The 22601-nt window shown below is 53.7% G+C and overlaps 2 protein-coding genes across 3 annotated transcripts in view; one reads left to right on the forward strand and one right to left on the reverse strand.

Moving 5' to 3' along the window:
- ACSS2 (acyl-CoA synthetase short chain family member 2) overlaps window positions 1-6631 on the forward strand; it is a gene marked incomplete at both ends in the record, with an annotated part of 31474 nt that extends 24843 nt beyond the window's left edge. For both annotated transcript variants that reach the window (XM_082007263.1, XM_082007264.1), the window contains 11 exons: window positions 228-365; window positions 601-771; window positions 1619-1752; window positions 2316-2448; window positions 2900-2956; window positions 3246-3326; window positions 3784-3892; window positions 4034-4102; window positions 5240-5416; window positions 6221-6295; window positions 6507-6631. In XM_082007263.1, the coding sequence (XP_081863389.1) occupies window positions 228-365; window positions 601-771; window positions 1619-1752; window positions 2316-2448; window positions 2900-2956; window positions 3246-3326; window positions 3784-3892; window positions 4034-4102; window positions 5240-5416; window positions 6221-6295; window positions 6507-6631 (1269 nt within the window). The remainder of the gene's footprint in view (window positions 1-227; window positions 366-600; window positions 772-1618; window positions 1753-2315; window positions 2449-2899; window positions 2957-3245; window positions 3327-3783; window positions 3893-4033; window positions 4103-5239; window positions 5417-6220; window positions 6296-6506) is intronic.
- Window positions 6632-10650: 4019 nt separating this feature from the next.
- On the reverse strand, window positions 10651-20475 carry GSS (glutathione synthetase; the record flags this gene model as incomplete). The annotated part of the gene is made up of 12 exons (XM_082007369.1): window positions 10651-10774; window positions 11542-11731; window positions 12067-12148; window positions 12354-12548; window positions 13201-13267; window positions 14613-14690; window positions 15882-15962; window positions 16400-16516; window positions 16689-16828; window positions 17383-17458; window positions 18944-19089; window positions 20347-20475. 12 exons carry the CDS (start codon window positions 20473-20475, stop codon window positions 10651-10653), a joined length of 1425 nt encoding a protein of 474 aa, XP_081863495.1.
- Between the last annotated feature and the right edge of the window lie 2126 nt (window positions 20476-22601).

Consider the following 22601-nt stretch of genomic DNA (forward strand, 5'->3'; position numbering starts at 1 on the left):
CTGTGTTCAAAGTTTTTTCCTCATGGCTGTGGGCTGTGAAAAGGAGCTTCGGGAGTAGGAGCGGCAGCTCTGGTGCATGGTTTGCAGCAAGCAGCTCCGGGGCAGAAGCTGTGCTGTGAACATCTGCCTCGATTGTCCATGAGGGGGGTGAGGTGGGGGCTTCACCCCTCATCCCTGCCCTCTCTTGCTTTTGGGTGGGCCTGTTTCTAATCTTCTGCTGTTCTCAGACCCCCTGGAACCCAGCCATGGATGTGTGGTGGCACGAGCTGATGAGCAGTGCCAGCACGGAGTGCGAGCCTGAGTGGTGCGACTCAGAGGACGAACTCTTCATCCTCTACACAAGTGGTTCAACTGGGAAACCCAAGGTATGCTTCCCAGCTAACCGCCCATGGGGCTGGGCTGAACCGCAGTAACACCTTGGCTGTGGGAACTGGTGAGGGTCACGTTGGGAGGCCCCAGTAGGAAGAGGAGCCACGGTGGTCTTGGGAAAGGGGCTCTGCTGGTCATTCCTGCTGTGGACCTGTGATGCTCAGCTTGGCCTGAGAGAGCAAGGGCCCTGGTGGGAGCTTGCCCTGACAGTTCTGTGCCTTCTCCTCATAGGGTGTGCTGCATACAGTGGGTGGATACATGCTTTTTGCTGCGACCTCATTTAAATATGTGTTTGATTACCAACCTGAGGATGTCTACTGGTGTACAGCCGACATTGGATGGATAACGGGCCATTCCTACCTCACTTATGGACCCTTGGCAAATGGGGCAACTAGTGTGTTAGTAAGTGTTGGGTGCTTTTACTCCAAGAAGTAGAGATTGTGGTGCTGAGCTGCATCCGTGCATTGCTCTGTGATGAGCTTGCTTCTCACTTGTGCGCAGTGCGCTGGGCTCTGCAAGGAAGGGTCGCAGTCCCCAAGGAGGGCATGGGTGGCTGCTTGGTGGCAGACAGTGGGGCTAGTTTTGGGTGGCTTTTGGGTGGTTAATTTTTTCAAATGCTCCCGTTTCTTTTCTTTAGAAGTACCAAGCCTTGTGTACCAGGGGAGCTGGGGCTGCTGCAGGGTAATGTGGAAGCTGGACCGGGAGCAAGGAGTGACGTTCTCACTGCTGATTTGACAACCTGCATTTGACTCCTGTGCTTGTATCTCCCTTGGCAGTGTATGGCTGTAACTTGTATAGAAATCAGGGAGACAGAGGAGACATTTCCCAAGACTCCCTAGGGAAATGCCAGCAGGAAAACCACTGTCATGTTGGGGGAGCCCTTTTTGGTTCCTGGTACTTTTTGTTGTGGTTCTGTCACTGTGTTTGGACCTCTCACCCTTTACCATGTGGGCAGGTGCTGGCGGGACTGTGTCACTGTGGTAGCCACCCAAGTGCCTGTGCTTCTAGGGTGTTTTGGAGGACATTTTCTAGGAGACCTAGGGTGAGGTGATACCAAATCCATCTCAGGCAAGCAGTTAAGAGAGGTCACTGGACCGGGCTGCTTTCATTGCATGGTGCCCCTGGCATTCCTATAAGGACATGCTAGGGTTCAACTGGTGTTCCCTGTTGCTCTTGGCTCCTCCTGCTTGGGAAGGTGCTGTCAGTAGTAGTAAGGAATGGCCATGTCACTGCCCTGTCTCCTGCTCAGTTTGAAGGTGTCCCCACCTACCCGGATGTCGGGCGAATGTGGAGCATTGTTGACAAGTACAAGGTGACCAAGTTCTACACAGCACCCACAGCCATCCGGCTGCTGATGAAGCATGGGGAGGAGCCCGTCAAAAAGTGAGTGCCAGTTCCCAGTGGCATGGGGATCCCTGGCTGTGGCACAGCCAGAGGATCCCAGTGGGGGACTGGGGCCCCAGCTTCCTCTCTGAGCAGCAGCTTCCCCAGTGTATTTTCTGAACAGACGAGGATCTTCTGCTTTCTACAGAGCAATATGCAGGCCGTGTTTCTGCACTTCCAGCACTAACTTCATTATGGCACTTCTGAGCAGGTCCTCCTCTTTCACTGTAAGCTGCAGATAAGCTCAGAGATCACAGGTTCTCCCTGCTCCTGACCCAGAGCTTACAGAGATGTACTGGGCAGAGAGCCTTTCTGCACGCTGCTCCTTGGCCCAAGGAAGGGACAGAGAAGGGCCAAGTGGGAGCTTGGCATGGGAAACACCAAAACCACAGAGGTCTCCTTTCTTCCCCCACAAAAGAGGGCTAAGGGTCTGATCCATGCCTGGAAGCCCCAAGTACACTTCAGGTAGTTCAGGGGTTCCTGCAGGCTCTGCTGTGCAGCAGGTTCACAGCTGCTGCTCTCCATGGCCTGCTGAACCCCTGCCAGCCCCTTCCTCTCTGCAGGCACAGCAGGAAATCTCTGAAGGTGCTGGGGAGTGTCGGCGAGCCTATCAACCCTGAAGCCTGGCTGTGGTACTACCGTGTGGTGGGAGAAGAGAGGTGTCCCATTGTGGACACGTTCTGGCAGACGGAGACAGTGAGTCCTCACCTGGATGTCCCTGGGATCTCTTTCCCTTGTGCTCCCTGTAGGGTGTCTTTGCAGGTTTGCTGTAGTGTTTCTTTGGTGCTATGTGGACTAGTTATTTTGCTTGCCCAGGAGACTCTGGTGTGGCCTGCAAGTGTTGGTTCCCCTTCTCCTTTCTTTACTGGACCTCAAACAGGCTCCAAGGCAAGACCACCTTCTCCAAAGGGTCCTGCCAAGGTCAGATCTGGACCCTGCTCTCCTCCTCTTTCCCCCAGCAGCTCCAAAGTTGTGTGCCCAAGCACAGGCTCCCTGTTCCCTGCCATATCCTTCCCAAGGCCTTGTCTCCACAACTGTCCCGAGCAGCCTGCATCTGACTGGGATGTGATGTGACCAGAGCCGATGCAAACATCTGTGCAACAGGCTGGCATGGCCCAAACTCACTCGTTTTTGCCTCTGTTTGCAGGGTGGCCACATGCTGACACCCCTCCCTGCTGCCACCCCCATGAAACCAGGGTCTGCTGTGAGTACTTCTGTTCTCCTCCCCCGGGGCTGTGGCAGGGCCCTGCAGCAGCAGCTGGCACTGTCTGTACCATGGCCTGGTGGTTTCCAGACTGCCAGGGTGGTTGTGGGACAGTGGTGCATGTGGGCAGGTGGCCACCACCCAAAATCCCAGGCCTGGCCAGCTGTGCTCACAGGCCCCATGTACTACAGCCTCTCCAAAGCTGCCCTTGCTCTGCCTCCCATTCCCTCTGGTTCATGGGTTTCAATATGTGGGCTCACCTCTGTGTCGTCTTGCTCCCTCTTGGCAGACGTTCCCCTTCTTCGGTGTGGTCCCTGCCATCTTGAACGAGTCAGGGGAAGAGCTGGAAGGAGAAGCAGAAGGCTACCTGGTAAAGGAGGACTGATCTTCCCCACCTTCCCTTTGTCTGTTCCCCGTGAGGTGCAGGACCTTTCTGGTAGCAGACAGACAGCTCTGCTTACTCTGGATCCCCATAAGGGACCTCGCTGGGTGGTTGGAACTCTCTTCAATGCCATAACTTACTGGGACCTTTACAGTTTGTAAACAAACTGTTGAACTGATCGTTAAATGCACTTGCACATGTGGGCAAGGCAGGAGGATGGGAACAACTTTTCAGCCAAGCTCCTTCCCCCGTGCCAAGCCTGGTGAGACTTGCCCGATAGAACAGCACTGGGCAGCAAGTAGCCATGAGTGGGGACCCTCAGACATCTCTCTAGCATCTCTATCACCGTATGCAAAGACTGCGATGCATCTCTTGCCGCCGTGGTGCAAAGCCTGGGTTATTGGTTTTGCTCTCACTGACCCAGATCTGCGTTGTTCACCATCAGGTATTTAAGCAGCCCTGGCCAGGAATAATGCGCACACTGTATGGAAACCACCAGCAATTTGAAACCACATACTTCAAGAAGTTCCCTGGGTACTATGTGACAGGCGACGGTAAGGTTGTCCGGGGAGTGCATGGCAGCAGGGGCTGGGGACAGCAGTTTGAATCTTGCTGTGTCCTGGCCTCAGAATCCCTTATCAATTGTTCCGAGGGCTGGCTCTGCTTCCTCACGCTGTCATTCTGTCTATTTTTAGGTTGCAGGAGAGATAAAGATGGTTATTACTGGATCACAGGGAGAATTGATGACATGTTGAATGTTTCTGGTAAGAATGAGTTTTGGCTTCAGTGGGGACCAATGTGCTTTCTGACACTGAGACACACCTTGCTTTATGGGGGACATTTCTGCATCCGTTTCTGACACTAGTTAAAAGAGCTGCCTTGCTTTTTGGGGGATGGTTCTGCATCTGTGACTCTGCCCAGCAATCTGTCCTTGAAGTGGATCTAATTGCTGGGTCAGGGTTATTTCAGAGGCAGACGAGTCTGTGCCTTGGTGACTTTCTGCATCATTTCCGTTGGAGACAACTCGCTGGAGGGAAGGAACCTTCTGTAACCTCTTAGAGGAGGTCCTTAACCAACCAGGGTGCCTCTGTGCTGAAGGATTTAAGGCCACAGGGAATCACAGAGGTTGGGCAGTACCATGTGGTCCCTAATCCAACCTGCTGCTCCATGTAAGGTGAACCTCAAGGCTGGATCAGGCTGCTGGGGGCTGTGTCTACAGAGATGGAGATTCTCCCCCCTCTCTTGAGGGAGTCTTTGAGATTCAGCTGCTTCTCACCTCATCATTTTCCATATACTGCATTTAATGGCTCCTTTCCTGGAGGCTGTAGCCTGTAGGTACTTACTGCTGGCTATGAGACGCTGCTGTACTTGTCCCTGCATCAAACTAGATCCTTTCATCTGACCAGTGATCAGTGGTTGATCCTCCACCAACTGATCATTCTGGGAGTTGACCACCTTCCTGTGGTTTTCTGTGACAGCAGTCCAGGGACAGAATGTCAGAGTGCAGGTACAGGAGCAGAGGTGTGCAGGAGTGAGTTGTGCCCCTGCCCTGAGATGTGGAGTGTCATTTTGGCTCCTCACCATGATGAGCTGCAACAGTGCATAGCAGGGCTAGTTCCTGGGCTCTGCAGAGCCAGCCTTCTTCCTCCTCTGCACCTTCCAGCTGACCATGCGGGCAGGTCTTCTCTTACCAAATCCAGCTCCGCCTCAGCCTGTGCTTTGTTTAATCCCATGACTGTGAACAGTTCATAATCTCTTAAAGAAGCCTAAAGGTGGGAGGGAGAACAGACCTATAGTTTAGGGCCTTTTACACCTGCAGGTATCTTCCTCCCAGCTGCTGGGAGGCTGCAGGACCCCAGCCCTGTGCGGGTCCGTAAAGCGCTGCCTCTCCTTGCTTCCAGGCCACTTGCTGAGCACCGCAGAGGTGGAGTCAGCCTTGCTCGAGCATGCTGCCATCTCGGAGGCTGCAGTGGTCAGCCACCCACACCCCCTGAAAGGCGAGTGCCTCTACTGCTTTGTGACCCTGAGAGATGGCCACGAGTTCACCAAGAACCTGACGGATGAGCTGAAAAAACAAGGTAGCAACAGACAAATATTTTGGAGGTTATATTGTAGGGAGAGGGAGGACAGTGCTGGGCAGGCGATGGAGGGGTTAAGGGCTTGGGTGCTTGAAAGAGGGTGCATGTAGTCTGGGGAATGTGGCATGGACAACTGCGACAAGGTGCCCCCTCTGATTGGAGAGCACAGCTGGCGAAGACTAAAATTAGTTCTCCTGGCCTTTGGCCGCTCACATGGTGCCATCTCTACCTCTTGGGAGTTGGCAGCCGCCTGAAGAGCCAGGCTACCCAGAAGGCTTTCGTTTGCAACAGTGCTTTCCTGTGTGGGCATGGCTCCTACAGTTCTCCCGGCAGATTTCAACTTGCTGTGAGGATTGTTTGGTTGCTTTGGGGTAGTATTGGGCGTTTGTGCTCTGGTCTCAAGGGAGCTCTTTCATTGCCACAACAGACTGCAGCATTTAATATGTGAAACAGACCCATAGCACTTCCTTCTCTGGAGGAACCCAACAGGGAATCAGTCCTTGCTCTATCAAAATGGCAATAGTGATTGGTGTAGCCATTATAAAGGTCTCTTGAAGATGGAGAGAATTGAAAATGGAGTGCTCTTGCCTTTGGGAAGATGTGCCTATGGCCCTGTTGGCATTGCAGGTCTTGCTGCCCCCTCCCACAGCCCGGAGGCTCAGGGGCAGCACCCCTAAGCAGTGCCCTACCAGGTTCTCCAGGAGCTGGGCTCTGCATGTCTTAACTTTGTCGTCCTGCCTGAAAAGGATGTGTGTGGTATCTCCTAATGCCTACAATGAAAACATCTTTTTTTTTTTTTTTCAGTACGAGAAAAAATTGGACCGATAGCAACGCCTGATTACATCCAGCATGCCCCTAGCCTGCCCAAAACCCGCTCAGGTGAGGGGCCAGTGACAGGCTGGGGAGCACACTGAGTAGTTCCTGCCAGTGGAAGGAAATTGGCTCTAAATTGCTTTTCCAGGGCCACTCAACTCTGGAGGGAGGCAACCTCAGGGAAAACAGGATGCTGCAGGTCTGGGCACTCCCCACTCCTGCTAAGGTTGCTGGAGAGATCCTGATTCCTGCTTTCCTTTTGTGGCTGTCGTTACAGGAAAGATTACCAGACGGATATTAAGGAAGATTGCCAAAAATGACCAAGACTTGGGGGACATCTCCACCTTGGCAAACCCGGGCATCATAAAACATCTTTTCAACAGCAGATGTGACACTAAATAGTAGCAGTATGACCTGCCTGTCCCTGCTGAGCAGAACTGTAGCAGCAGCAGTGTCTTGGTGAGCAGGTCCCTTGAACAACCGCTGTCTGCCCCGGGAAGGAAACGTTCACCTGTTGAATTGAATGTACAAACATTATGAATGAGGGAGAGGCCGCGTCTCGCTAAGCATGTCCATGCCTTGGAGGAGTCTGTGCATCGTGATCCAGATGAGTATCGTACATCTGAGGTTGAGCCTCGTGCGCAGAGGGACTCGCCCTCTTCCCTTTTCAGCACCTTGTTCTTGATTTTAATTTTTTGGGGGGGGCGGGGGGTGTTAATTAATTTTATGTAATTCACATGGAACCTTGCGCACAGTGAGAAGGAACTTCGGGGGTTGGAGGGGAAGTGGTGCTGGAGTTACTCAATGCAGGCAGCCAGGGGAGGTTCACGGGCCACTGCCTGTACACCAGCTCAGCTTCCTCTTCTACTTGGAGTGCTGTAAGCTGTGGGAGAACTTAAAAACACTCTCACACCATAACTGCATAGCTGAGTTTGAGTCTTGCATGCACTGTCCAAGCCTGTTGCTAGCAGAGGTCCCCTAGCTTGAAAGGGGCTCAGGGGAGCTCTGTGCTGTAAACAGGGTTTTTAAGAGCAATTTGGTACCAAGATCTGCTACTTCTTAACTGCATGGTGCCATCTGGGGTGTTTTTTTTCCCAATCCTGGTCCCTCACTGGCCATGGGCACAATGGGGAGCCACGGATGGTCTTGGGAGGAAAAGTCTTGGTCCAACATGCTCCATAGAGCATGGCTGCCACCAGCTCATGGCTGAATTCAGAGGCTGTGCAGCTGGATGCTCCTTTCAAGGCCTGGGGCAGGAGTGGGTGCTCTTGATACCAAAGGATGGAGGGGGAACAAAGCCATGCAGAAGCACCTTTCCCGTTGCAGGAAAACCAGGTGCTGGGCTGTAGTGTACCATGACTGTTGCTACAGCAAAGAAACCAAGGCAGGCAGGGCTGTGTTAGTCCTAGATGATGTTTTCTCATCAGGAAAAAAACAGTAGAAGAAACTTAAAGTTAGCTTTTGCCTAAATCTGACATGGTTTTGTTATGATGAGAGGTAAACCCCACAACCTCTGGCCCAAGAGCCTGAACATCACAAGGGTACTGCCAAGGCCATTCTTCAGATGAATTACCTTTAACTCCAGCCCTGGGTTGAGCTGGGAGAGATACCTCCTTTGTAATGTCTTTATGAAAATTGCATGTGAACTGTTTGATTTTTGCACTTAAACCAAAGGAGAAATGGGCTTTAAAACTTGCTGCAGCAGCTGTTTTGGGGAGTGCCAATATACAGGCTTTACCTGCAAACTGACCTGACTTTTGGCTGGGCTGAAAAGGATGAGGCAACTGCCTCTGAGGCTGGTTGCTCAGGGCAAGTAGTGTGGGTGCTCTGGGGGGCTGTTGTTCAAGTCCCAGGTCTCACTTCTTACCTGCTGCTCTCACTGGCACAGCACTTGTCTGTGATCTATAACCTCACTGTGAGCCAGTGTCCCACTCATGGCTCTCTACCACTGGCTCATGCTGCCTCCTTGACAAAGATTCCTGCATCATCTCTCCTCCTCTGTTACTCTTTGTCTGCTACGTAATTTTGGCTGGAAACAGCTAGAATTTTATGCAAAATGGAATAAAATTCAAGGAAACAAAATGGAACCAGGCTTAGACTGTGTGCATGGGTTGTAGGTGCTTGTTTACTGTTGAGTGGGTACTCAACATGCCCTAATGGACCTGTTGGAGCAGGTCCAGAGGAGGCTACAAAGATACTCAGAGGGGTGGCACAGCTCTGCCATGAGGACAGGCTGGGAGAGTTGGTGGTGTTCAGCCTGGAGAAGAGAATGCTCAAGGGAGACCTTATTGCAGCTGGCCAGGACTGAAAGGAAGGGGCTTATAGGGAAGATCAGGACAGGCTTTTTAGCAGGGCCTGTTGCAAGAAAGGGAAATAGTTTTAAACTAAAAGAGGGCAGCTTCAGACTACATACAAGGAAGACACTGTGACAATGAGGGTGGTGGAACACTGGCCCAGGTTGCCCAGAGAGGTGGTAGATGTTCCCATCCCTGGAAACATCCCAGGTCAGGTTGGATGGGGCTCTGAGCAACCTGCTGTAGTTGAAGATGGCCCTGCTTGGGGGGGGGGTGGGGGGTGGACTAGATGGCCTCCAAAGGTCCCTTCCTCTATGGTAACTGGGCAGGCTTTCAGGGAAGGGCAGGCTCTGGCTCAGTCTGTGCTGGGGCCAGGGCAGAAGCTCTGATTCCAGGGGCTGGAGCCTACATCTCTTGTTTCTCCCTGGTTTCCAGCCAGCATTGGTCCACTAAGGCTAATGGACAGCATCATCTATGCTGCTGTTGAGATAGATACAACTTGGCATCTTACCTGGCACCCCTTACCCCAGCAGCTCTCCATCCACTGGATGCCAGGACCCCTGTCCAGCGTGGTGCTGTGCAGGTATCTGAAAGGGCCGTGCACAGGCAAATGCCTGGCCAGGGAGGAGGCAAACACCTCCCCTTCACTGCCAGTCTCAGACAAAACTGGCAGAAGAACAGTGTTCAGATGGCACGTATGTTTTAATCTCTGGCTGGGGGTAATCGACCCCCTGGGAATGGTAGAATCAGTCACACTTACAGAACTGAACTCTCTCCAAGGTGAAAGATTAAGGATTGAAGCACACAATGCCTGCAAAGCAGCAGGCACAGCAGGGTGCAGGTGTGTCAATTGGTGTGTTCATTGGCCTTACACTGCTCCTTTCTGGTGTCACCAGAAGGGTAGAGTGGCAGCTGCCAGTGCACTGCCAGAAAAGTGCATCTTTTATATCTCCCCTTGAACTGCTCCAGTGAGGAAGAAGAGGGAGTAGTGGAAGAGACAGAAGACCTGGGGAAGAAAAGCCCCCACTCCTCCATATCCCTCTGCTGCTGCACTGTTCCCACCAGTTTGTGAAACCTGGCTGGAGATGCTTCTTGCTATCTACTGCTGCTGGTCCCAGAGTGAAGCCCTTGGCAGCTGGGGCTGGGCCAGCTCAGCCTCTCCTGTACTTCCTTTGCTTCCTCACCCCAAAGCTCCCAGTCTCAGCATCCCAGAAGGACCATTGCTGCAGTCAGGGCTCCCTGACACTGCTCTTGGGCTATAGGTACCATGGCAGAGGAGGCAGGAGATGCTTGGTGCATGTGGGAGGCATTGGCATGGGCATGTGGGGTTAATCAACATGTTGGCTGCAACACAAGGTTCCAATTCACCATCATGGTGGGATCTGCTACCACTGTTGAGGGATTCTTAGGCCAGGCTGGGGGTACCTGTTGGACAAGGCTGCAGGAGGCAAGGGGAACAGATGCAGCCCTCCTGCCCTGCCTTGCATCATGCAGAGGCACTGTTTGGGATGAGTACCTGATCCAACAAAAGAGGAAGTGGGCAAAGCAAAAGGCCCTTGGGCAAATTACACCAGGGCCGCTGTCCCTTGCACAGAAGCCATGAGGACCCTCAGGCACAGGGAGATGTAGAAATGGGGGCAGCAGCACCAGAGGCAGGGCTGGAGGGGCCCTGGGCATGTGGAGCAGGGCTCCCCTCTTTAACCTGGAAAGCACTGAGCCACACATCCACCCTCCTCCTCCCATGCCCTAGGCTTTGGGTTTATATGTCTCTGGAAATAAGGTAGCATCAAGGAGCACAAAATCAGGAACAGCACAGGTGCCTTCAGCTTTGCTGTACCCCTGCCCACGAGCTAGACCCCAAGGGAATACCCAGACCAATACAGTCCCAGGAGGCCACAGCTTGGGATGGGTGTGGGGCAAGGACCCCTAAGCAGGCACAGCAAGGGAGTCCCTTCTTCCTGCAGCAGGAATTGCAGAGGAGAAGCTGGGGCTGGCAGGCCAGGACATTTGAGCAGTCGTGTCCACAGAGTCCCCAGCACATAAGACCATGGTAAGCACACCCCAAGGAGAACACCCCTGTGGCAGATCAGCTCTCCAGGCAGCAGAGCGAGATGTGGCATCGCCTCCTCACACCAAGTAAGGGGTGTCCAGCACTGCCACCCCGGCCGCTACCCCGCCATCTGCGTGCTCGATCGCCTTCGTCCGCAGGAGGTGGCCGGCAGCCTTGTTCATCACCATCTCCTTGCCCTGTCTGCAAAGAAAAGGGCACTGAGCACCTGCAGACCAGAAAGATTCTGGCATTTCTACCATCTTGGACACTTTGAGTCATGTTCCTGGCCACAGCGCAGGGCAGGTAATGGCGTATAAAAGGCCCCAGGCTAATGCAGAGGCCTCGGGGCTCTGTGGACAATGGAGCTGCGCCTGTTTTGTGCCTGCCAGCGAGTACCTTTCTCAGCAGGGCCATTTCAGTCTGATTGCTCTGCACACAGCCAGTGGCAGGTTGTGAACACTGCCAGAGTACATTTGTTTCTAAAATTGTATGAGAAGGGCTTTAATTTATAGGCCATGGAAACATTTCTATGGGCCTAAGAGGGTTTTAAACAAAAGCAGCAGGTATTTAGGGTTGAACACAACTCTATTAAGCCTTCAGATATTTCTGAGATCATCGGGGCTTCATAGAAGTGTGCAGCTGCATTCAGAACCCAAGAAGTACCTCCAGAAATCAGGGATGAGACACCCCAGTTCCACATGACTGTTACACCAGTAACCACCAGCACCAGTTCTGCGTTTTTTCAACAACTCTTTGGCAGCAGGTACAGAGCAGCAGTTCAGCACCTGAACGGTGCTCACAGAGCTGCTGCCAGGGGCAGAGACTCAACGGTCACATCTGTCCTCTGTACCTCCACCTCCCCAGAGACATTTGCCCTGCTGCTGTGCTCAGTGCAGAGGGGAAAACACTCCCATCCCAAGTGCCGGCTGGAGCGGGTAACCACCCTGTAACACAAGCATGTTTCTCACCTGACGTAGACACCAAAAATACCAAGCTCCGAGATGCACTCAGACACTTGTAGGGGACTGTGAGCCCTCAGCAAGTAATTCATAGCTGGCTGTGGTTTGATCTTATCCATCAAGATGTAGGAGGTTCTCTCAGGGCTGTCTCTGATCTTCTCCAGAACCTGCCTAAGCTCTTCACCATAGAGATTGTTCCCTGGCAAAAAACCCAGCAGGTCAAGCACTTCCCAGCACAGCAGAAGTCATTGGCCCTAGTTGTGCAGTTGGCCCCAAACAGACCCAGCCTTTGCCTCCCCAGGTGCTGCCTGGGCTCCCCACACCCCAGCTCGGGCCTAGAGACCTCCTCCAGAAGCGGCACTACCTTACTGCCATGAATAGTCCCCATGGCTGCAAGTGGCTACCAGCCACCCCACCCCTCCTTCTATCCCTCAGCACAGGACCAAGGACCAGGGACAGTCACAGAGCTACTGCTTCTCCTGGATACAGCACAAACCGCAACGAAAACCCATGCAGACCCGCTCCAGCTCATACCTCCACCTTCTCGCTGTGGCTTCAGCACAAACCGTTCGGGGTCAGCGATAGCCTTAGCAGCTATCTTGTCACCCTCTTCACCCTGGCAGGAAAGGATGGCAAAAGCAAAGCATCAGAGGCAGGGGCTCATCAGAGCAGGGGCTCCTCAACAGACCCCTCCGAGGAGGATCAACAGGGTTTCCCCAAGGCCACAACAAAGCTCTCATTTTCTTAACCAAACAGAAACATCATGCAGGCCAAGCACACGTCTGCATGTTCATTCCTGCTCCAGCCCCGCACACACTCACCATGTCCAGGGAATAGAGTCCAGCAAACGTTGCTCTGATCCGAGCAACAGCCTCAGTGTGGCCAGGCAGCAATGTCTCCAGCGTCCCTGGCCGGCTCAGCTCCTGCTGGACCTTCTTGGTGCCTGCGAGTTGGGTAGCAATGTCAGGGCACTTCACTGCCTTTGATCTCTCCAGCAACAGCCGTGCCTCCCAGTTCTGAGACAGAAAGAGCAACCATCCAGTCAGGCAAAAAAAAAAAAAAACCCACAAACGTTTTCTGCACTCTCTTCTGTTCAGTTACTGACATATTACTTGCCTCCTCCCACCTGGCAGGGATGGCGGGTGGGAATAGCACTCCAGAGACACGCAGACCTGCATATATGGATTTCCCACCACCTCTGGAAACAGCACAGCCAGGTTAGTCCATAGCCTTTGCCTGCACACCCTCCCCAGCTCGTCCAGAGCTGCCACCTCCAGATGACAGCAAGATCTAGTCTGTATTATTATTACCTGCAGCCTAATAGTCCTAGCAGAGGACAGAAATTTTTCTCTAGATCAAGTCTAAACGCTTGGCGGGTGCCAATACCTGTGTTAACCCATATTGTACAGAAGCAGTTCAGCACTGTGGTAAGAGGTCACCACGTGAGTGGTTACTGGAGAAGCAAGCCACTCACTTTTCTCACTGTGTGAGCACCAGGGACACCCACAGGCACTCAGAGCCACAGCTTCCCAGTGCTATCAGCCACACCACACAGGACTAACTCCATCCAGGACAGGACAGATGCCCCTGGGGTCATGGGGTGTTTCAAACCCACCAGGCAAGGCCACGGCGTGGGCAGCTTCTTGGAACAGAGCGCTCAGTACTGACCTGCTGGTTGTAGTTCCCTGGCACGTAGCCCTCTCTGTAGTACACCACTGCTACCTCCTGGCCGTCCCTGGAACAGAAACCAGAAGGATTCACAGAGCCAGGCCAGCCCCTGCCTGACTCTGCCTGAACCCTCCCAGCACCAACGGGGCTGTGACAGGGTCAGGCAGGCAACACGCTGCAGCATTTGCCACTTCTCCTTGGCCTCCTGAGCCTCCTGCTTCTGGCTGGCTCTGCCAGAGGAAGCTGAGGACTGCAAGCCCTGGCTCCTCTCCACTGAGCCCCAGGTGGCTTGCATTGTCCTGAGACACCGGGAGCTGACATCTGGCCTCTGCCCTGACTAACCAAAGTCTCAATAACTCAGGCATCTGGCCCAGCAGGGAGGCAAGAACCTAATTTTTTTATTAGCTTTTGCCACCACGAGCCAGGCCTGGGAGATTCTTGAAGCAGGGAGGAAACAGGATCCTTCTCCGGTGGCAATTCAAGGCAGGACACCAACTCAACAACCTGCCCAGGCACCAAAACATCCTGCCAGGGCAGGGCTGTCAGCATACCCATAGCACCACACACCCAAGCTTTGGCCACACAAACTGTGCCGTGGCCAAGGAAAGCAGCACAAAAACGGTTGGCAGCTAGGGAATGTAACTGTAAAGGCATTCATCAGCAAGAGGAGAGGATGCTCTGGAAGAAGTACAGTGCATACACTTTCCTCTTAACTGTCTGGCAATGACAAATGTATTCGTTAACTAAACACAGCAGAGGTACCAAAGGTCAAACCACGGAAAAATTAGCCCAACCACAGAAAAAATATCAGCATGAAACCGTATCTTCCTTTAGGCTTGTACAGCTCCAAGCACATTACCCTGGAAATAGGACAAATATCACACTTGGGACCAACTGCCAGCACTTGGAATCTACAACCCGCATGTCCCCACCTCCACAGGGAGCAGGAGGAATGCTGAATGCCTTCAAAACCAGCAGATACCATAGAGACATGTAATACTTCCTCCTCTGGCACTAACAACCCAGCGCAACTCCCACTGGCAGAGCATCATGTGAACAGTAAACAGGAAACGTCTTTGTGGAAGCCTCCAAAACAGCGAGGACTTTTCGTAGCAGATGTATGTGGAGGAAGTAAAGATCCCGCAGGGCTCTGAAGGCTGCGGCTTGAAGGAGGGAAATTATGTTTCCAGCAGTAAGGAACTGATGTGTGTATGCAAAAATCTCACCACTGTGAAAACAAAATCATTTCAGCTCTAAGGGGAAGCAGCAGCCTGGAGCACAGAAGAGAACTGCTTTCTCAGAAAGTCACTATTTATGCTCAAAATATACCACTAGCTTTGGTTGAAAATTCCCATTTACAGCCCTGTGTGGCCAACACACAGCCAGGAACGTGCACCTTGGCTCATACTCACATATACAGCCTCTTGGCATCATCCAGAGACCCCTTTTCAAATACATCTCTGAATCGCTTCCTGATGACCCGAATATTCCTGTTAAGAGAGGAGTGGGAGTCACCAGGCCAGGCATAGTTACTTGAGCTAGAAGTGGAACCAGTGGCTCCAGCAAGGAGGTTCTGTAGGCTCCTTCACAGATAACCTCCGGCTTTGTACTGCGGAGCCAGAGAAATCCCACAGGCCAAAACAGTCCCTCTTCTTAGCACCCATCCTACATTTCCAGACCAAATACTGTAGGAAGCAGAACATGTGCCTAAACACCCTGGACTTCTCTATACTCACCTTCCACCTCCTAAAGTGTTTCTAAGAGAAGTCATATTTTGGTTTTTTTATCCCTACACAACAGATTCACTCCCCGTTGGCTTCAAAGTCAAGAGCTGCAGACAGCGAGTGACTTCCTGCATGTTTTACCTCCTTCACGCTTCACAGTGTTTCCTCCACACAGCGGCAGTGTGGACTTGCTGAGCTGCAGACAGTGCGATACACCTCCCACTGCTCCAGCACAAACTCCTTCTCCCCAGTCCTTTACTCCACTGCCATGTTGCTTACCTTGCCCAAATCTTTCACAATGAGTTTGAAGCTTTGTTAGTTAAGCTCTTATGAAATACCCTGTGCCCAATCCCAAGTCAGAAAGTAAGCAGGACCCTCATTAACACTGCTCCAATCCTTACTGTCTCATCTAAGAGACTTGGCCCACAGCAAAGCTACCACTGGTGCAGCTCTGAGGACTACACAGGCACATAATCAGCAAGGAATCAGATCTGGAGAGCAGATGCTTTGATAGCTGCTGGTATTTCCAGCAAAGAGCTGGTGAGAGGCTTTGGGAGGTTGGTGAGAAGACAAAGGTGGGTGCAGAGGCTAGGCAGGAGGCCACCGAAGGCACGCTGAAGAGAGCCACATAACAGACCGCAGTGACAAGTCCAAGACAAAGGCTGCCCTGTTACATACCAAGACATGCCCTCTCACAGGCCCAGAAACTATAAAGTGTTTTGACTTTATCCTTGAGTAGGCGACAAAATAAAAAGCAAATGGATTCTGCACACCTCCATCTTTTCCTAGGCTGCTCCTATGCTCCTGTTGCCATGCCATGCCTGCTGGTGAGCCTGGAGACACCCCACAAGCTGCCTTGAGGGAAACACCATGCTCCGGCAGCAGTTCACTCTGCTTGCCTTTTCCAAAACTGCACCCTCTTCTTCCTTTCCCATCCCAGGAAAATTCAACATTTACCTGTTCCAAAGCTCATTTTCTATACATCGCTGATCAAAAATGTTCCTCTGGACTTCCTCCACCAGAAACATCACCACAGCACTGGAAGAGATACCAAGGACATCATTAAACCCAGAAACACTCCACATGCACCCAGGATCACCAACTTTTCGTCTCCGAGATTCAGGCTTTCTGCACTGCTCCTGCTCATTTTCTCTAGTGTTTCTAAGGGTCAGCATGCAAAGGGAGAGCAGTACTGATCCTGCGTAATTACCAAACCAGTGCGGGGCATATGCACAAGGCAGGAGGAAAAGCAAGCTCTGTGCAGGGTTGCTGAACCACACAGCTCTGCTGGGGTCCCTCTGCGACACAGCCACCTTGCATGCTATGACAACCGCATCGCTCTTCCCAGGGTGCCACAGGCTTTGAGAGCAGCTTGTTTAGCAAACAGGCATCTTTCAGAATGTAATTTCAAAATCAAACGTGCATCCCCAGGGGAGACAAGATAACCCAGCCTCCAGTACCTCCTCTCTCCTTACCTTTGAGAGCCATAGAGCTCCCAGGCTTTTGTAATACCCAAGGCAAGCCCTTTCGATGGGTTGTTGGGCAGCAGGCACGATGCCTCCTTAGACTTTCCCAACACTTTCAACACCCGCCTGCGGGGGGGGGGGGGGGGGAAAAAAAAAAAAGTGCTGTAAATGCTATGACAGCCCCCAACTAGCCCTATGGAGCAGGAGTTTGGTGAGCACGCAAAGACACGGAGCACAGCAGGCCACGCAGTGCAGTTGCTGCAGCGCCTGGCAGCACGGGCCAGAGATGCTCCCTTACCCGTGGACTGCCACAGTGCGGGAGGTGAGGCCTCCGAAGCTGGCAGCAATGGTGTTTATTTCTATCTGCTTCAGAGCCGGTGCCCCATCCACCCCACAGTCAAACATGTAATCAGAGCGGTTTATGCCTAAAAACACAGACTGAAAGAGAGGGGAGGTGAACTGGGTTCTCCTGTTACCTTTAACCACAAATCCCTTTGATGACCTTGCTTCAAAATCCTCCTGGGGAAGATCCAGCCACCTTCATTTCGATAAAAACCTCTGCCAAGACTTGCTCGTGGGTGCTCTTGCCCTTGCTCAGGGCCCACAGCCCTCCTCGGTACTCCAGAGGAGTTAAGAACACTCATGAGAGTAAAGGAGCTTCTACAGGGACAGCCTGTCCAGAGCACGTCCAGAGACGGTGCACATCCTTGCACTCTCCCAAGGCTCCCAGAGGACAAAGACAAACCATATTAAATCCTCCCAGTCAAAGCCTGACCCCTCCCAGCAGCACTAACCAAAGGGCACGACTGTCAAACAGGGCAAGGTCCTGAGCTCACAGGCTGTAACCGAGACCTCGTAGTGTAGGGAGCAACCAGCCTGACTACGGGACGGTTCAAAGGCCGCAGCAGCAAGCTTGTGGACAGAGACGAGGCAATCCCACTGCAACACAATGGGGCACAGCTGCTGACCACTGGGGTCTCCTGTCAAGGTACCTGAGCCAAGCCTTCCTCCAAAACTTGCATATGGATTCTGAAGAGTCGAGCTGTGAAGTCATCTACCTTGATGGTGCTAGAGAGGAAGACAGACCAGATCAGCCACCTTACACTGTCACAGAGGAACAAGAAAATTAATTTGTCTCCAGAGAAAAGCCTTACCAGGGACATTCTCCATCACAAATAGAAGGGCTGTGGCTACACCAAGTCCTACAGCACTGTTAAGCATCTCACACCATGAATGCACACTTCATCAAGGGCTGCAGTGCAGAACCATAACGCAAATCCAGTTTGCTCAGCACAGCCACTTTACAGAAAGCACCACTGTGCAGAGGCAGCTTTCATTTGCAGGTCAGAGAGACAGGACAAGCAAAAGCAAAGGAACGCAGCAGAATTCTGCAGATATAGGAAAAAAATCAGAAGTCTCTCTGTGCCTGCACACACAGTTCATAGAAAAAGCTTCTCAAGTGTCAGCAAATTCCCCCTGTCCTGTTGGGCTCCAAATCCTGCACATTGTGGTGCCAAGTGCTTCAGCAGCCCTGCTAGAACAGGTCTGGCTTTTCCTCAGGGTTCCAAATCCCTGAGCTACTTGTGAGCAGCACGTCCAAGGAGCTGCTCTGAGACACCGCACAGGCTGCAGCACAGGGCAGGTGCCTGAGCCCACACAAGCCCCAGGCACTGCATTCCTTAACCACGGGTATAAACATGCCCCCACAAGCTTGGTTGCAGCCAGCTCTGGAAGAGGCGCAAGCACTAAAACAGCTCAGAGGGGTCAGACTTTAGCAAAACAAGGACTCTAGAAAATGGTTTCCTTTGCTCTGTCCTGGTGCCAGAGAGCCAGCAGCACCTGTGCAGACAGGCAGCACAGAACAGGCAGCAGGAAGGGACAGGGGTTCTGTGGAAGTATCAGCCCTACAGATTACAGCGGCCACAGTCACGATGGTTGCTCCAAGCACAGGGCAACAGCCACAGATAAATCCAGCAGAATTCAGGAGCCAGAGATGACCAGTCCTCCAGCACTCAGAGCTTGTGGGTCACCCTCCTGGCATGGCTGGGAAAGCAGGGAACACGGGGTGACTGATGAGAGGTAGGTGTGAGGGAACGAACAAACACCTTCTCTTCATAACTGCGGGCAGGCAGCAGAACTGGTGGTTATCGGATAGCCACAGGCAGATGCAAAATGAGTCTGAAAGAGACTACTAAATCCAGGACTCAAAGAAGACTCCAGCAATTTGAATTTAAGGCCCTGGGGCCAACAAGCTCACAGGCAAGAATTCACAAGCTTGAAACACTGGCAAAACTGAAGATCATTGCAGGGAGTCAACTCCTGGCCAGATGTTCCATCTTCTGAGGACCAAGTAGACTCCAAAATGCCAAGACTTGATGGAAATTAATCTTAGGACAAATAATGCAGCAAAGGAGACAATTTCTGCAGAGGACAGGAGTGCCCTCTTGCCTCAGCTTGAAAGACATGAATGGATGGAAGGTAGGAATGCCTGAAAGGTGATAAATGCTTTGCATTTAAAATATTTCATTAAAAAGCGACATGCAAGAAAGTTACCTGGCCAGAGTATGCTCCAGAAATTCTTTGTTTTGACTAATAGCATCCACCAGCAGGTTAAAATCTTGCTGAACAGCATACGCTTGTTCAAACAGGGCACTTGGTACTGCGGACGGGAGCAGCGTGAAGGGAGCATAATTCACCACCTGCAAACAAGGATGCAGCAGCAGAGCAGTCAGGTCTACGCAGTTTAAGTGGGGCTAAAGAGGTGCTTCCTTTGCTTGTCTGAAGGCTGAAGCCACCCCCCGCCTTCCGCAGTGCACTCTGTACAGACACACAGCCTCAACCCTGCTGACCCGACTTTTGAGGGCTTTGCTTCACGAGGTGTCCCAGGGGTGCTGCTGAGGCAGGAGCAGCTGCTCTGGAGCTCAAGCTGAGCTGAGCGCTTCCCTCCACAGGATGCTCTGTTTTCACCTTAACTGGAGAGCACTGCCTCCAAAATGCTTCACTTTCAGAGAAAAGGTAAGTTTGCCAGTCCTGTGGTTTTGGCCATCAGAGTCGCTTCCTTTGATCCCTGCTCACTGAGTCCCAGGGGTGACTCCAGACCCCCGGCTCACCCCACAGCTCAGGCACAGGGCCACCTTCAAAGCCAAAATATTACACCAGACAGACATTCCCAATTGAGCTTGATTTTTACAGGAGACTGGCAGTGTGTTTGGCCTTTCCTCCCAAGGCTCCCTCTTCCTCTCACCCATAAAAGCTCCCTCAGAGCCCTGACCTGACCATGGGGTTGACATCAAGGAGCAGCCCCCGTGGTGGAGACCTCCCTCCTCGTTCCTCTGCCAGCTCCCTGCTTGCCCCCAAGCTCCTCAGGGACCTGTCCCCGATGGTGTTCCAACTCTCTTGCACAGGGATACTTCTTCTTTCTCTGACACCTCGCACAGCATCCCCCTGCAACAGGCTGAGCCCCGCACCAGCACTCCACCCCAGCCAGCTACCAGATGTAATCCCATGCACCAGCCACCACCATCCCCTTATCCCAGGTATGGGGCGAAGGCTGACTTGTAGCTGGGAACATGCCAAAAAACAGAGGCCCCTCCAAGAACCCCCTGGCTCAAAGTATCATACAGGTGGTGAGAGGCTGACAGAGGGATGAACTCCCACCACCACACACACGCAGGGCTCCTGGCAAGTTCCCAAACCTTTCCAGATCTCTCTCCTTGGAAAAGGGAAACTGTATTGCAGGGTGTCTCAGGGAGATGCACTCCTCAGCAGGATGGGGTGAGTTATAGCCCCCACGTCAGCCATGCATCAGCCACGCTTCAGCCAGGCAGCTGGATGCTCACTGCAAGGCAACGCAGGTTGACGAGAGCAGCCGTCTGCTCCCCGAGCTGCTCTCGCTTTGCAGACCGGCACCCCGGCCAGGATGGAGCACACGTCCGTGACCCCGCTCTGCCACTTACATCCGACGCGTTGGGTTCCCCCTCGGTCCGCATCAGCACGCCTTCCAGGAGCGCCGCGTCCACGGCCACCGACACCGCCTCCCGGACGGCCGCCTCGTCACGCAGGACGTCCTCCCACGGCGCAGCCATGGCCAGCGCTGCGGAGGCAGAGCAGGAGTCACCTGCCCGGCCCCCTGAGCCTCACCTTTCTTCCCACCGGGCGGCCTGGCCTGGCCCGCTCCGTGGGGAGGGCGGCGGGCAGCCCGGCGGGCCGGGGCGGCGCGGAGCCCAGCACCGTCCTCGCTGCCCAGCTCAGGCGCCTCCACGCCCCCAGCCGAGGCCGTGGCCTGTCCCGGCCGGGCAGGGCCAAGCACCCGAGCCGAGCACCGCGGACTGCCACGGCCCCCAGGCCGCGGCTCGCCTCAGGAAGGGCTGGGCCGCGACACCACTTCGCCAGCGCTGCTCGGCCCGCCGTGCCCGGGCCACGGCGCAGCACCGGGCCTGCCCGGCGGGAAGCTGGCCTAGGCCTCGGCCTCGGGCCCCCAGGTAGGCAGCGCCCCCAGCCCGGAACAGCTCCGCCGCCCCTTACCTGCTCCCAGCCGCTCCTGCCCGCCGCTCGAGCACGACCCGCCCGCCACCAGGCGATTGGACAGGCCTCCCACCCTCGCCCCGCCCCGGAAGCAGATGGGCAGCACAGCTGACCTGTCAGCGCGGAGAGGGGAGCGGCGACACCACCGCGTGCCAATGCGGCTGACCGCGGGCGGTGGGAAGGAGCAGGGAGGAGGAGTTGAGTACGCGCGTGCGTGTCTGGAGCAAGGGGGCGTGGTACCCCGGGGCGGGGTTGCGTCACGGGAAGGTGTGACGTCATGCCGTGATGGCAGGCGGGCGGGAGCAGCGCTGGTCGGGTCTCGCCCGCAGCGGGGGGCTCAAAGCTAATGAAAACCATCCTCTGCTGCCAAGGGCGATGCTGCTCAGTGCTAGCGGGCGGAGAGAACAGTTCAGAGCCCCTCCGAGTCATTATAAGCCCTAGTGACATCGTCCCCCACAGGGCGCAACACCTCCGGCACCACACAGGCTCTTGAAAAGCCTTGGCAGGGGTGCCCAGGGTGCCCCCCGATGTGCGGCGGACTGCGGGGCCACCGGGGAAGGACCACCCCTGCTGAGTGGAGCAGGGCTGGCCCCCGCGTTGGTGTTGTAGGTGCTACGTCCAGTGGGGACGTGGTGCGGCACAACTTAGGAGTTGGCCCTGGGTTTGGTTGCTCCCGCTGGAAAACAAGGGCTGCGCCCCATCGCTGTGGCCAGAAAGGTGGGGTGGGCACCGGGCTTAAACCTCCCCTACACCTGAGGAACAGGTAGGGGTTTGCTAGCCACGTTCTCCAGAATGGATCCATTGCCAACACTTGACAAGATTGTGCCTTGTCTATATATTGGGGGACAATATTTCTTCTGATTTATTGGAGTAGATCTTGTTGTGCTGAATAGAAATACTCTCCAGTGCAAAATGCTGAGTGCATTTCCCTGCGGAGCTCCCAGCCTGATGCAGCGCCAGTGAGCTTCCCCACTGGCAGTGGGAGAAAGGCCCAGGACCCAGTGATTTGACTGGTGTGGTGCTGCTCTCTGGGAACAGCCTGACAAAGGTACAAGAGGTGACAACCATCTCCCGCTGCTGATGAATCAATCACAAAATACCCGGTGGCATCCAAAAGAGATGTGTCCGAAAGCTGTTGTGTCTCCAGGATTCAGCCAACATCTGAAGACTTTCGGTCATCAGGGGGTTGCCCAGCCAAGGCGTTCATCCCAGGAAAGGTTTTGTCCTCTGATGGTAAAAGCCCCCAGCTCGCTGGTCTGAGATAGTGTCCTCCATTGGTAAAACCTCACCCAGATGGAAAAATGAGTGGTCCACTGATTTTTCTTCTGCTGCAAAATGCCAGGCTCTGCTGCTCGTACCTGCAGAGGGGGGACCCCAGCGAGCATCTTCTCTGGGAATGCCCATGTCAAGCTGCACGTTGCAGAGTCGTTCTAAGAAAACTGAACTAGAAGAAAGCTGTTGTATTTTGTAAACCTGAAGATATCTGCAATCACAAGACCTCAGCCAGTGAACTGGTGGATTCAAGCTTGCGTTGTCCCTCAGAGGCAGCATGCGGCAGGGCTGGCAGGGTGCAGGCAGCGGATCGTGGCGGTTTGCACGTCAGCTCGTTGGCATTTTCTCTTGCACTGGAGCTGCATCATCCATCGCTTTTGCTGAAATTGGCCCTTTGCAGGCTGTGGCGGACAGA

This window comes from Phaethon aethereus (assembly GCF_964289735.1).
Source record: "Phaethon aethereus genome assembly, chromosome: 16".
Taxonomy (NCBI): domain Eukaryota; kingdom Metazoa; phylum Chordata; class Aves; order Phaethontiformes; family Phaethontidae; genus Phaethon; species Phaethon aethereus.